The sequence below is a fragment of the Cryptomeria japonica genome, chromosome 7, assembly GCF_030272615.1.
Source record: "Cryptomeria japonica chromosome 7, Sugi_1.0, whole genome shotgun sequence".
Taxonomy (NCBI): Eukaryota; Viridiplantae; Streptophyta; class Pinopsida; order Cupressales; family Cupressaceae; genus Cryptomeria; species Cryptomeria japonica.
The window spans coordinates 360668276-360684555 of record NC_081411.1 but is presented as its reverse complement, the minus strand read 5'-3'; the positions used below and the strand labels follow the sequence as shown (position 1 = coordinate 360684555).

General features: G+C 35.7%; 1 protein-coding gene across 2 annotated transcripts in view; it reads left to right on the top strand.

The window, feature by feature from the left end:
- The first annotated feature begins 11811 nt into the window (after positions 1 to 11811).
- LOC131049807 (flavin mononucleotide hydrolase 1, chloroplatic) overlaps positions 11812 to 16280 on the top strand; it is a 187833-nt gene continuing 183364 nt past the window's right edge. The window contains exon 1 of one of the 2 annotated variants that reach the window (XM_057983885.2): positions 11812 to 12227. In XM_057983885.2, coding sequence (XP_057839868.2) covers positions 11974 to 12227 — 254 coding nt within the window. In that variant the 5' untranslated portion in view covers positions 11812 to 11973. The remainder of the gene's footprint in view (positions 12228 to 16280) is intronic. The other variant, XM_057983884.2, reaches the window with a different exon arrangement.

Genomic DNA, 16280 nt, shown 5'->3' with positions numbered 1-16280 from the left:
ACTGTATTTAGGCATAGAAAATACTATCTTAGTAGTTCAACACTTCTCCCGATTGTAGTTTAGAATTTTATGTAGTCAGTGAGGCTCCTTTTGTGATTGAGCAGTGTGCTCTAGGCTGTAAGCCTTCCTGCAAGTGCAGGCCCCTCATATTTTGTAATATCTCTTCATATGGCCAATGGATTGATATTGTGGGTCATAAATCCCACCATGGTTTTTCCTCTTTGAGGTTTTCCAGGTATAAATTTGTGTGTTATGGTTCTCATTTATGTGATTGGCTTATTGGTTGCTTTACTTCTTTCAATTATGTATGTACTGGTATACCAGTTGGTGTATACCTGTTTTAATAAGGCTAAAATTAATCATTCCAGTATAACACTTATTCACCCCCCCTGTCAGTGTTATTGGATTCCAACAATATGATCAAGGAAGGCAATCAATCCATGGAAGTTTATGACTGTCCTAATCTTTGAGTTGACTATCATAATTTGACAGTGCATTGAATCACCCCACTTTACATGTTTTGGAGTGGATTTGGGGTTAACTTGGAAGTTAGAGGGGTAGTAGGGTGAATCCTCATCAACATGGTTTACCATTTGAAAGGTTGAGAGAAATGAATGGTCCCTCCAATTATGACTGCCCTTGTCCTTTACATGATTGTCCTAAAGTTGTTTTTGTCCCTGTGAACATTGTTAAGACAACAGGGTGTTATGTTTCCTTCTAGGGTGGATGGGAGGGTTAATATTTGTGTTTTGGCTATGGGAGAGAGATTCATTGATGTTTCCTTGAGTAACCTTGGGTTGGTGTGTGTCTAAGGTATTGGGAGTTGTGTCTATAAGCAACTGAGAGACCTAATTGGAAAAGGACTTGTGGGCATGAGATTTTGTGAGTTGGTGTGATTCAAGGGTTGAAAGTTCTCAAGATGAATTTGGAAAGATGAATGTGCCTAGGATGATGTGTGTCAATAGTTGGAAGCCGGTAGAAGAGAATGGAAGTGACTTTGGGGTGTTGAAGCCATTAGAGGGGCTAGTAACCTTATGAGGCTCCTGTCACTTGTGAAGGGTAAACACCCATTTGATTAGGTAAGTTGGGAGAAACAAATCTCCCTATTTGGTTGAGATTTTTGGATGCTCTACATCATATTGGTATCAGATCAAGGAAGTAGGTCCCTAAAGAAGATAGTTGGGATTTGAGAAAAGAGTGAGTAGGGGGTTGAAAACAAGATGCCTCCTAAGAGTGTGGGTATTTCTAGAAAGCTGTAGGAGTTGAAGGAAAAGAATGCAAGGTTTCAAGAATCCTACAATGTTATGATGGAAAGGCTTAAAGCTTTAGAGTCCAATCAAAGAAGGAATGTTGATATAGGAGATGTGAGTGAAGAGGAAGAAGAATAAGAGTTCCAAGAAGCACAGGAGGAAGAGCAGATAGATCCTGAAGAACAACGGACATTCAGATTGTTAAAGGCAGTGAAAAGTGATTAGTACAAGGTGAGAGTTGGCCTACCTATGTATGGTGGGAATCTGAATGAAGACTTGAGTTACTTGATTGGATTGCAGCCATGGACACTTATTTTGAGAGTGAAGATGTAGCTGATGATTAGAAGGTCAAGGTGGCAAAGACCAAATTGAAGGGACATGCACTTCTATGGTGGAACTATGAGCAAGTAGAGAGAAGAAAGAAAGGAAAAGCCAAGATCATATCTTGGGACAAGATGATTGCAAAACTAAAAGGTAAATTTCTTCCTAGAGACTATGAAGTTCAGTTATTTAAGAGATTGCAAAGTTTAAAACAAAGGGATTTAGATGTGAATACATATAATGATGAGTTTTATAAGTTGAGTATAAGAGTAGGAAGAGATGAAGATGAGATTGAAAAGGTGGCTAGGTACCTTGGTGGTCTTAGATTCAATATTTAGAATGAATTGGTTATTGCTAACCCTAGGAATGTGGAAGAATGTTTTGAATTGGCTATCAGGGTGGAGGAGAAGATAAAGAGAAGACAAGAGAAGTCTACCAAAGGTAAAGGTGACAATGCAAGAGGAAAAAGAACTTTCTCTACAACACTTTCAAAAACATAAAGGAAAGACCTTGATGCAGATTTGAAAAGCTTTTAATGATGAAGATTAAGGTAAAAGACAAGACTTGGTTGAGCTCTAAATAGGTTGTGAAAAACCTGTCAAAGTCTGACAATGGTTTTGAAACCATATTTAAAGTCTGACTAAGCATGAAAATGACTAAGTGTTGAGTTCTTACAAGGACTTCTTAAGAACAAAGACACATTAATTGGGATGTTATGGCTTCTAAACATTCATTGGGTCTACGTAAATGTGAAAAGTGACAATTTTGAAGATAGGGTGGGAAGATTTGGCAACAACATCATTCTCCACATTAGGCTTCATCATCATCTTAATCTTTCATCATTGTGATATAATTTCATCACCACTTTCTGTTATCATCTTGGTAGGAAGTTCAATGATCTTTGTGTGTTGCTTGTTGCTTTTTGGTCTTTTATCTTTTTCTTTTTACATCACTTCTCAAATCTTTGAAAGTCATCGCGATCCCTCACATCTTGGTGTATCTTGGTTGGTGTTTATTGGGGTATGATGTTATCTTTCTTGTGTTGTGTCCATTGCTTGTCCCACATTCTACCTACCAAAGTTTTCAATGAGACTTTGGTTGTGTTGCGACATCGTTTTCTCTGCTATGTTTGCAAGTTCATCTTTTCTGCATTTGACACACTGTTGCCTTGGTCTTTAGCATTAGATGCCATATGTCAAGAACTAGGTTCCTTGCACTATTTTGCATAATGGTTTCCTTTTCCCTTGTCATTTTGAGAGCCTAGTTAGGCCCCTTTCGATCCCACATATTTTCTCGAGGAGGCATCATCATATCCTCACATTTATAAGCCTCATCTGTCTATCCTTTTTCCATTCATCCCATCCCCACATCTATGTTTTTATTCTTCTTTGAAACGACATGACTTCTTCTAGTCACAACATTGTCTCAAAGAGGGGCAAAATATAAACATTTAAATTTTTCTAATTCCTAATCCCTTTTCCCCTAGCCTAACCCCTCTTGCACATGATTTAATTAAATCAATTAAATCCTCCAAAATTAATCACCCAAACCTATCATAACATTAATTCTTTTTATTAATAAATTTACCATTTTGCTCATCTCCCATCTCATAATCTATGAATGAACTTAATCTTAGTCATTCATTTATCTTTTAATCTCCACCAATGATCTCCATTTTTAAAAATCTTAAAATATTCTAACACTTAACCATTCTCACAATCAAATCTTGAGCACATATTGTTACACTATTAGTTTGATCAACCACATTCCATCCATTCCAGAGCACATCGAAGATTTGAGGTGTTTTTGGTAACATATTTGTTGTTTGTTCACACATTTTGAGTCTTTTTGCTCAATTGGAGTTTGCAATTAATATAGATTAAAGGTTTTAATGCTTTGTTTGAAATCTTTTTGTTAAATCTATATTTTATGTACACAATCATATTTGAAGATCAATATATACTTCTTTTTCTTGTGTGGAATTTGTTAGGATTCCCAAAGATACTGAGAGGGGGGGGGGGGGGGTGAATCAGTATCTTGCCGATTAATGGATTTTCTGAACTTATGAAATGAAATGCATTCCAAAACAGTGTATCGGTAAACCAGAATTAATGCAGTAAATAAGAGAAATAAACACAATATTTTTGGCGAGGAAACCCGGTGTGGGAAAAACCTCGGTGGGATTTGTGACCCACAATATTTGCTCACTGGCCAATAAGTGAATATTACTTACAAAATGGGGGCCTACACATGCAGGAAGGCCAAGTGCCTAGAGCTCACTGCCCAAATACAAAGGAAGTCTCACTGACTTACAAAAATGGATTATACAAATCCAAGATGATGTACTACTACAAAAAGCATCTGCTATGCCAGATCTAGTACCGGTTTAAGCTCTTGTAATAATCATAAACCTTAATTCAAAGTCTGCCTGAATATTCGCACATGATATCCATCTACATATCCTATCACAAATGTTCTACAAGATATCATACTTATATATAAGCCTTATTACAATATGCCTTGTCGGCTTAAAAAAAGATATTACAGTTAATTACAAAATAAAATCTTGTTTGCCAGGGTGCCGGTAATCAATCTTTTTGGTGCCAGTGAACTGTATGCCGGTGTCGATGACATATGATTGTAAGGTTGCCATCAATGACAATACCTTCAATCACCTACAATTTCTCATTGGAGTGTGCATTTGCCAACAATCTCCCCCTTTGGCATTGATGGCAACACTCATGAGAAAAAGCCAAAAAGTATATCCAAAAGTGTTGTCCAAATTTGTCTTACCAAAACTGTCAAAATTTTGTTACCAAAATTGTCTGCTCCAAAATTGAGTGCTCCCCATAAGCAGATGATCTCTTCTGTTATCCTTTTTCTCATCCTCAACTACTCCCCCTTTGGCATCAATGACAAAGGTTGTCATTCAATGTCAATTGAGTATAGTTCCTATCTGGTTCCCTATAATTGGTGGGTTACAATCTGATAAATATCCGCTAGTGCAAAATTTAGACTGTTGTTGAACCTCTCACAATCTTTAAGTGCATCTTCTGTCCTCTGAACTGTACTAGTGAGTGTGTGCATTTGCTCTTCCGGTGTCTTGAGTCCTGGAACAAGAGCCTCGAAAATCTATTTTCTCAAAGAGACGAGGTTATCCAGTTAAGGACCTAGTTTGCACTTCAAATCCTTTGCCTTAGACTTTATCTTTTCTTTATCTTTTTCCAGTTTTTCAATTTTCTCTTCATGAACTGCAATTTCCTGTTCAACTATTGCTATTGAGTCTGATGAACCTATTAAGTTATCAACAATAATATTGATTTCTTTTTGTGTTTTGCTAATCCCATTATCAATATCTTATGTCAAAAATTTAGTCTTACATGCATCTCTATGCAATTTCTTGAAATCCAAAATTGTCCTGCCAAGTACCGATAATAAGGTTTCCATATGTTCCTTATTCTTCTTTACTGTCTCCTCAAATAATTTTTCCTTCTCTTTATTCATTTTCTCTCTGAAGGTGTCTTCATTTATCTAATCAAGTGTTAGTAAGTTGTCGGTTATATACTTAGACAATGTGTCTAGTTCGCTCAAAGAATCTTTATTTTCTATGTTACACTTAGGAGCAATCATCTTCAAAATTGGTAAAGTGTCATCAATAGCCTTATATGCCTGTACATTACACTCTGTTAATTTCTTTATTGAGTCTAATAGTACCTCTATTGCATTAGTTGGCCTAAATTCAGTCATGGATGTTCCGGATGACTGTCCAACTATCTTCACAATCTGGAATCCACCGGTGATAGTGATAGCTTTGCTTTCCTCTTTCTCTGGAGGGTTAGTTTGAATCTGCATTTCAACTACCAAAGGCTTAGGTTTGTTAGTTTTAGCCGGTGGCACTGTCTGTGTGTGTACCTGTGAAGGAGCCTATTGCTCTACCTGTTTCTCAATGTTTTTCTCAGTGTGAACCTCTTGCTCTGTTGATTTCTCAGTGTTCTCTCCTGATGGTGTCTCTGTTTGTGCCTTTGATGATTTTACTATGGTATCCACTGCCAGTTTTTCTTTGTTTACCTCTGTACTATCTATTGTCGGTGACTCAGTAGAGACATTAGTGTGTACAACTGTGGTGTCTGCCTTTCTTGTATCCAGGGGATCATTTGATTTTTTAGTTTTTTGCTCTACCCCAATTTCAATGTTTCCAACTATGATGTCTACAGCTGGTGGCTCAGTTGCCACATCTCTCTTCTCAATGGATTCCTTATCTACAACAATATTGACTTCCTGTGTATCAATATTCATTATGTATAACACCTCAGAATTAGGATTGGTGTCCTCATGTGGTGTTTCCATACTCTTTGTTGCCGGTGGTGTGTCAACAGTTTGTACCGGTGGAGTATCAGAAGGAGTTGGGGGCAAGTTATCAGTTATCTTTAGGCTTGGAGGTCCACCTACCTTACCTTTCCCCTTATCCTTATCCTTTTGGTAGACTCTGATAGTCTTTGGTCTCTTAAGCTCTTCTTGTTTTTCTTTTTCAACAAAAAATATATCACATTTATCTGCAGTTTCTTTTGATATCTTGTTAACTCTTCCTGCCATTAATGCTACATGCCGATGATCGGTTGTAAATACTATCCGGTTGGCCTCACTGATCAGCTCATCAATCTCTTGAGTTGAGTTCATTGGGTGAACTGCAAGTAGTTTTTCTATTTTGATCTTTTTATCTAATTCCACAATAGCTACCCTTCTAGCTTCTAGCCTTCTGTACAAGTCATTTGGTATATCATCAACAATTTCCATCAAAAATTTCTTATAGATATCTAAGTGTAAGATAACACTGTTTTCTATGCTCTCTTTTTCATCATCGCTGAAAGTTTTGTATAATTTGCTGATGTTTGGCAATTTCCCATCCTCAGTTGTCTCATTCAGAAGTTTGTCCAAAGGAGTAATAACCTATTTTTCTTTTCTTTTCTTTGGAGTTAACTTCTTAGTCGGAGGCCTAACTGCCTGTTGTTTTTGTCTTGTCCTTCTGGGTGTAGGTGAGGGTACCGATGAGGGTTTTCTTTTTCTCTCTACCCTTTTGAATTCAGCCGGTATATCACTGTCAGAGGAAGTAGCAACTAGTGAAATATGTGCTTCCGGTTGTAATCCTTCCAATTCACTCTCCTTAATACCAGTTTTATTTAATACATCCTCTTTTATAGCTTTGACCTACCTTGTTCCTTTCCTGACTATCTGTTCAGTTTTCTTGATCCTTTTCTCTAATTGGATTTTGCTTTCAATGGTTTCAGCATTCCCAAACACTTTTTTAGTTGGTTCTTTGGGTTCTTCTAAGAGGGATTTTGCATAGGTTTCAATTATGTTTTCATATGCTTCATATCCCATCTCTATGACCCAAATAGTCCTTGGTACTACCGCCTCCATCCAAATTTCATCTTTCTTTATCACAAAGCATATCTCCTTTTGATATTTGTCAACAATTGCTTGTGATAGACTTACTCTGGCCTTCATCCTAGCTTTCAAAGCCTGAAAATGTTCATTTATATTCTTTTCCTTATCATCTCCCATGTTGTTTAGTATGTCTAGAAGTTGTTTTCCTACCGGTATATCAAAACCAAAGTCTTTCCTACCAATACCGGGTACTTCCTTAGTAATGTACAACATTAAACACACAAGCAGGTTGCCAAATCTGAAAGTCCCTTTCTTATCACCTTTAATTTTCTTCAAATTGTCTATCAGTTCATCCTTTAGCCACTCACATACATCAATCCTTGCATTGTTATTCACCATGTCATATGCACTTTTGATACATAGGCTAGAAACATAGTTTAATCTGTTGGCATGTGTAGCCTTATATCCAAAAATCATGCTAACAAATATCACATTGATATCTTTTACATCGTTGACTCTCAGGTATCTCTTGTCAAATGTTGTACCGATTAGGGTCATCACAGTGTCATTTGGAACCTTTTTAGTTTTATCAGGCCTGCTACTGGTGGAAGGTAAGCCTGTCACTGCCCTAACTGCCTCTTTGGTAATCTTATGGATTGAATCCAACCAAAAGAACTTCCCATGTACTCTGCTTAGCACAATCCTTATCACATCCTTAGGAAAATCAAGGATATTAAGAATGTCCACAAAACCTAGGGCTTCCACTATCTTGTGTTCCGGTTTAACATTTCCATTTTCATCACAAATAACAGTTCTATACATGTTCATTATTTCTTCAGCGCCTAATTCCTCAATATGACAATGTATATAGATTCTAGGATCTTCAGCATATACTACTCCCTTAGGCATTTTTGAAAATGCTCCTAGGGTATCATCTTTCTTCACAATTTCAGGAATAATCTTGAATACAGGTCTAAGGCACTTAATAACTTCAATCACAGTAGGGTTTGCAATGAATTCAGGTGCAGAGGAGGAAGCCATTGTTATAAATACCTTAATCTGCCTTTAGGATGATTTGCTTGGATGATTTGCTTCACTTCTCGCTGTGGATGCCTTCGCTCAAGATTTTTGCGCTCTCAAAAATTTGAATGCTTGGTGAATGAAAAAGAGCCAAAAACACTTGCTTTATAGTGTTATTTCCTTCAACTATCATATTTAATGCCTACTAGTTAAGTTAAACTTAACACATCTGCCGGTAAAGAAGTAATTCAACTTCTCACCATCAATTGAGGGTAAATTAACATGTTTTTCAATTTGTTGCCATACCCCCAAAAGATTTTTCTTCAGTTAGATGAAGAACCTCTTGCTGGTGGAGTGATACTCTGTTTTACCAGTGAAGGAATAGCTTCACTAACATTCTGATCTGACTTCCTAATCCATTGTTTTAAAAATTCTTGCTTTACTTCATCAACCTTGTCTTTACCTTTCAAATTGGGTTCTTTGTTATTTGCCGGTGATGCCTTACTTCTACAAAATTTTGCAATATGTCCAATTTTGTTGCAAGCATAATAAGTCACATTGTTTTTCTGAATAGCTTTTCCATATCCTATGCCGGTATGTGTTCTGCATTGATTAGATAAGTGTCCAAATCTTCCACAAATATAACATCTTACATTCATTCTGCAATTTTCCGAGTTATGACCAATTTTGTTGCATTTAGAACATTGACCGGTGGGTGCATTATTATTCTGATAGTTTCTAGATCTACACTGATTTTCTCTATGACCATACTTGTTATAGTTAAAACATTTCCCATTGAATTTATAAGAATTAGGTTGTCTTACCGGTTTACTATGATCATGATTGTTTGTAGTACCAGAGCTTTCACCAACTTCAAAGCCAAGGCCATTTGTATCTCCATTAGGTTTTTGATTTTTTAGCATGTTGTCAAGTTCCTCTAAGCTTTTCTTGAATTTCTCTTTGTGTTGATTTGTAGTAGCCAATTCATTTTCCAAGATTCCTTTCTGTCTCATGAGTTCAGTTGTGTCATTTTGTGTATGCATCAAATCTGTCTTCAACATATCATTTTCATGACCGAGTCTTGTGTTTTCATTTCTAGCATCATTTAGTCTTCTAACCAAGTCATCTTCATTTTTCTTTCTATCTTCAATGTCTTTACAAAATCTCATAGTCATATCTTGCATCTCATTCTTCATTGTACTGTTTTCTTGTCTCAGTTTGTTCACAAGGTCATTAAGAGTTTCTTTCTCATCATAATTACTCTGCATCTTCTCAGAAAGTTCTCTTCTTTTGTTCCTAGCAATAGTGAGCTTTTATTGAAGTCCTTGAATGATTTCCTGTGCAGCCTTCAGATCATCTTCAAGTTTCATATTCTTCAACTTTTATGCATCATAGTCTAAAAGAGCTATTTCCAATTGCTTTCTCAACTTTTCCATCTCTACCAGTGTCAGAATCTTCCTGAAGTTGTTAGGCTTTTGAAAATAGAGGACCAGGCTCTGATACCAATTGTTAGGATTCCCAAAGATACTGAGAGGGGGGGGTGAATCAGTATCTTGCTGGTTAATGGATTTTCTAAACTTTTTAAATGAAATGCATTCCAAAACAATGTACCGGTAAACCAGAATTAATGCAGTAAATAAGAGAAATAAACACAACATAGAAAGCACACCATAACACAATATTTTTGGCGAGGAAACCCGGTGTGGGAAAAACCTCGGTGGGATTTGTGACCCACAATATTCGCTAACTGGCCAATAAGTGAATATTACTTACAAAATGGGGGCTTGCACATGCAGGAAGGCCAAGTGCCTAGAGCTCACTGCTCAAATACAAAGGAAGTCTCACTGACTTACAAAAATGGATTATACAAATCCAAGATGATGTACTGCTACAAAAAACATCTGCTATGCCAGATCCAGTACCGGTTTAAGCTCTTGCAATAATCATAAACCTTACTTCAAAGTGTGCCTGAATATTCACACATGATATCCATCTACATATCCTATCACAAATGTTCTATAAGATCTCATACTTATATATGAGCCTTATTACAATATGCTTTGTCGGCTTACAAAAAGATATTACAATTAATTACAAAATAAAATCCTGTCGGCCAGGGTGCTGGTAATCAATCTTTTCGGTGCCTGTGAACTGTATGCCGGTGTAGAGTTAGCCGGTGCCGGTGACATATGATTGTAAGGTTGCCATCAATGACAATACCTTCAATCACCTACAATTTCTTATTGGAGTGTGCATTTGCCAACAAAATTTTCTCTTAAAAGGATTTCTCCATGCAAATTTGATGTTGACATGGTTTACCAATTTATTTCTTACATTGATTTATGCAACCACTTTAATAATCTTATGGTACAATTGTCGTTTAAAGAAAAAAGTTTAAATTTTCATATACTTGTGGAAGTTATTTTTGTAATAGTTTCACCTTGTTTCTTAATAGTTCCAAGGTTCCTATTGTTGATGACATGATTGCACCATGCGTCCAAGTCTAGTATGTGCAACTATTTTTGTTGTTAGTGTGACTTACTTGTGTATTTTGAAAATTTCATCAAAATTTGCTAAAAAGAATAATATGGTCCTATTGCTAGAAAGAGAGAAGACACTTGACTTATCTTGATTGTAGTCAAGCCCTTTAAGTGTAGTATACATTTATTAAACACACCAAACACAAATGTAATGCTAATATATAATCGAGATTGATCTAATATTGAAATTAATGTGATTATGACTAAATAAATTTTGGATTTTCTTTTTATGTCTATTTGATAGCAATACATGTTGATCGCAACGATCTAGAAAATGTCCATAAATTAATGTTCTTAGTCTCTCAATTTAAGTTTTCAGTGGAAAAGCCATGCTATCTTTGGTATGAGAACTTTATAATTTAAAAGAAGGGGACTAGGAAACGCCATGCTACTTAATCTATAATAGACAATGCTAAGATAGATGATTAGTATAGACCATGAAGATTTGTAGTGACAAGTGATTGTAAACTAAAATACTAAATATATTAAACTGATTACTATGATAATATATTTATAACATCACCATAGATGGGAGAGGACCTAGTAGTTGAGCACATTCCAATAGTTGCTATATCACTTGTTGATTTAATGCCTAATATTTTTGACAATATTGTAGCAAGTTGTGTCTTTAAAGTTGTTAGTGTTGATGATGACTTCCCATTATTGAATGAAATGTATTCCTTAGATCTAAAAAGGAACAAATCATGTGATGCCACACCAATGCACCAATAAAACATGACTTAGTGCACAAGTATTGGTCTCATTTTTTTTTTGGGCCTTTTTGGACATGTTGGGAAAATCACACTGATGTGGCATCATATTTGATAATGTGACCCTAATAACTTAGTTATAAGTAGGGGACTTGTCAAGTAAGCTAGTGTAAAAAAATTGAAAGTGATTAGAAATCTCTATGTAAGATTTTAAAAACACAAAATTACGGTGTTCAATCTAGATTATCTCCCTATATCCTTGCCCTTCTATATCTTACAAATAATTAATATTAAAATATATAATCAAATTATAGATAATTATGTACTAAACAATATTTAATTCTTAAAAACTCATAAATCATTGTCAATTATAATTATAAATTCTCGAAAACCCACATTCAACACATAAATAAATGATTGGCTTGTACTTTGATTACTCACAATTTGAGTCAAAACTATTGATCCATCATTATTACTTTTTTATTTTAGACTGGCTCCTTTAATTAGAGCGAGCTTCTAAAGTTAACTTGCTTAGCAAGTGAAGCCAAAGACTAGAAAACCTCATCCCGGGAAGCCAGCACCACAAGTAACAACCTAAACCACTTGCCACAGCTCATCCTTCATAATAACTAATTTACTCCAATGGATGCATTATAATAACACCTTCACAATAAACAAATATCAAAATGATTTGCAAAATTTAAAAGATTCTGTCCTACATACTCTCTTTGAGAATTTGTCCAAGTAATGGCAAGGATGATGCTTACACAGTCCCTCTCAGGGCTTTCCGTATTCTCCTGCCATAGTTTTCAATCAATACCCAAAATCTCTTCCCTCAAGATTTACAAATTTCAGCTTTCTTCATCACACAAATCAACGTGTTCGTCAACTTTAACTGAGACAAAAATGTCGAAAGAAAGAAAGTTGCCTATTTTTCTGTTTGATATCATGGACACCATAGTTCGGGATCCATTTTATGAAGACATCCCTGCCTTTTTCGGGTATCAACTTCAGTTTTCTCTAGTTCTTAGTTTTTTCTTTCTCTGTATTTACATTTTTGAGGGATTGCTGCAATCAAATCATTCATATATTCAGTTATACCATTAGCGGGATTAGGGCACATTTCTCTACTTTTAATTTTGAAAAGACAAGTAGTGCGTTTCCTGTTTTTGTTTTTTGCCAGTAATTGTAATATGAGAAACTTGAAGAATTTTGGAAATTTAAGCATTCCTGGATTAATGTGAAAACACCCAATGGATAAGAAACAAAAGAGGCTCCAAGGGCCTGTTAGCTTTAAGTTTTGCTAGGCTATGATTACATTCGTCGGAATTTCCTATATTTTCTGCTTAGGTTTCTTTTAAAGTATTGTATGGTTATATGGGCTAGTGGCTCACTGAATTACAAATTGGTAAGGCTTGATTTTTCGTACGGTTCTACGAATAGTCCAAACCCATAAACTTACACATTTGAATATTAAAGATAGTTTTATCCTCGAAGATTTGTCAGGGAAAATTAGTTAGAAGCAGCTAGCATGGCTTAAGTCCATCCTCTATAGACAGGGGAAGTACCCTTTAATAATGATCTGTAAACAATGCACACTGATATGACATTTACGGATTTTGTAAATATTTACACAAATGAAATTTAATCATTTTGAACAAATATGAACCGAAATAAATGTAAAAAGAAATCAACACTCTCTATGGAATAGTAATAAAGTTCCACCTAGGAAGTTGAGCATGCATTCAATAACATTTCACCGAGAACAATGTAGAGAACCGTGGAGGAAAATGATATTTAGGCCAACCAACAAATCAACTTGACCTGAGAGAGATAGTGTAGCGATTTGCAAGATCAATGTGAAAGAAAGAAAGCCCTCAAGACAGAACAACCTTGGGGTGTTCCTATTTATTTCTTGGAAGTTTAACCCTTTCTTGATAATTTTTTTTTACTATGCTTAGCGCTTGCCTTAGTGGTCCAAAATATCATTACAAATGAAAGGTTACTTTCTTTAGAGCTTGGAGAGGTGGTTATCAATCTTATAAATATTACACAATCAAAAGAAACCTTAAAGTGACTTGTGAATTCATATCACTTTTTAAACATAAAAAATGACTTAAGTTATTTAAGTAATTTTTTAAATTGTTGATTAGTGGTCCAAAATATCAGTACAAATGAAAGGTCACTTTCTTAATAACTTGAGAGCTAGTTATCAAGGATAACTACTTTATAACCACCTTTTAACTATCACACAATAAAAAAATTCCTAAAGTGAATTAACTGAACTCAAATCACTTTTAAAACATAAAGATCAAAACATTAAAAGTGACTTAAGTTATTAAGTCGCTTTTTAAATTGTTGAAACCCTGAAAGTAACTCTTGTGTGCGGGAAAAGTGGTGCGATGAAACGGAAAATACGAATTCAGGACTTGTCTACACACCAATGGGACTCTTGGTGTAAGTTATAGAGTTATATTGAATAACTCTACTTCCTAAGGGATGTTCCATTGTTCTCTATCTCACAAGACCCCTCAAGCCAATGCCTTTGCTCTTAGATCACTGAGCAAAGTGACTTAGTGATGACAATCATGAGAATGAGAGATGTTTGATCAATCTAACATGAATGCAATCCTAAATGTGCATGATATTAACAAACATGAATTAAACTAGCATGCATATGATGATAAGATGAAAGGATTAGTAAAAGAACTATCCTAACATGATACACTAGCTTAATATGATTGTTTATGATAATAGAAATACTTCTAAAATGTTTATTAGATTATTTCTATTCAAAGAGAGACTAAATGCTTGATAAAATGACTAGATATGTTTAGTAAAATGCATATAAGTGTGATGCTAAAGATTTGGATTTCAGAATGATAGAAGAAGGGCTCTATTTATAGGAAAAACAGGGCAATGGATGGTCAAGATTGGATAATCTTGTCAAGGGCCAAAATTGAAAGTTATCAATCCATGCACTCAATTCTCACCAATGAAATGGTGACAATTGTCAACAAGAGACTGCTTGAGAGGGGATGTAAGAAACATTAAATGCTTGAGAAGACCTCATGGTTACTTTAGGAGGTAAGGGTTAAGGTTAGGTTAAGGTTATCCATTGGATAAAGCTTTTATCCAAGGGGTAAACTCTTGTGCAAGGGTTAAGGAGATAACCAAGGGTAAAGCCATGAGTGCTTGATGAGACCCCTGGGTTAGATGAAGGTTGAGTTAGGCAAAAAGTCTCTAACCATGCCACAAGGGTGAGTTAACCATTAATGGTTTGGAAGACTTTGGGGACAAATTTGTAAGAATTTGGGGGAACTCAACAAGCTAGCTTGTTGAAGACATAAAGGCTTTATTGCTTTTGGAAGACTTTCCTCCAAATTTAGGGAAAATGAATGATTGAAGGGTTTAGGCTAATTGATTAGGATTAAATAGGTTCTAGAAGAATTTAGGAAGGGGATTTAGGAGGCAAGTGGGAGATGTAGGAAAATGCAAGTGGGTGGGGAAAATAGAATTTAATTAAAATAAAATTAATTTATTTCAATTGTGGCTGCAACTTGCATTTGTAGGATTTTGCAAGTGGGGGGATTTAATTAAATGTAAATTTAATTAAATGTCTTAGATAGAAGAAGGGTACATTAATTAAATCTTAATTTAATTAATAGGCCATTAGAAGAATAGGGATATTAATTAATAGGAAGAATTAAGAATAATTAAATGAATAAAATTCACTTAATTCATTGTGCAACTTTTAGGTGTCTACAACTTTCACTTCACTTTTAAAATATAAGGTTTGAGGTGGGGTCTATCCACCGTCAACATGAGAACATCACAAGGTTGGCAGCTCCATCTTCAATGGGTTCCATTATTTCTTTAATCCTTCTAGATGGTGAAAGCTTTCCATTTGTCAACAACCTTCTCAGATAGCAATGTTAAAATTTCAAACCATGGTAAGCAGATTTCACACTCAATAAATCAACCCTAATTGTAAACTGAAACTCCAGTCAAAACGGCAGACTTGAGTATGATGAGCTACAAATACACGCTGCTGAAAATATGAACAACAAACACTCAAAAATCTATCTTCTATTAAACTGAAATGAATTACACTGCATTCAAAAGTTAAAACTACTCTTACTCTATGTTTTTTCCTTTGTGCTCAGTTATGCACCTTAGGTATCTTTTCTAGCCCATCTCAGTGGAGTGCCAAGTTGAGTCCCTTAAAAATTAATGTTGAAAGCAAATAAAGTAGAATACACAAAACACATTGTTATAGGAATAAGAACAACAACTAATCTTTGAATCCCTCTAAATATAAGAAAATCATTTTCATGCTCAATGGTAGACTTATCCTTGGCTAAGGATAGGATAAAAGGGAATATAAAATTCCCACGACTCAAAAACTCTCCATTCCTTCATTCCACTTTGAACATGAAGCTATCTAATGGTATCAATGGTTAGAAAAACCATATGGTTTCCTTGCATAGAGTCAATTTGGGAGCACCTGCTCACCTACTTTGGTCCAAGTGAGTACAAGGATTTAATAGGGGCATTAACTAAATTACAACAAACCATTGTTCCACGGCTGTTGGGGATGGGGAGACAGGGGGACGCGGGGACGGGGGACAAAGGGAAAAAGTTTCGGGGACGGGGGGACTTGGACCTGGGGGGAGGGGGAAATGCGTTTCCGTGGAACACTGCAACAAACTCATTTGGCTCATGACTACAAGATCCTTGTCGTCCCACAACTTTTCCTATCCAAGCCTATAGACCTTTGCATCCCCTCACACTTGGCACCCTTGCATTCCATTCCTTAGACCCATGACTTCAAACATTCGGAGAACATAATGGTAACATACCAAATGGTTAGACTGTAGAGTGGCATCCCAACTCACTCTTTGGTCCATTTTATCTTTGCATCCATTTGGTATGTGTTTCTCTAGACCCCCACCTTTTGGCATGCCTCTTCTTGGACCCTTGGTATTTCAACAAAGAATTTCACTAATCACCATGGCTGATTAGGGATGCAATTATATGGCGACTGGCTTAAT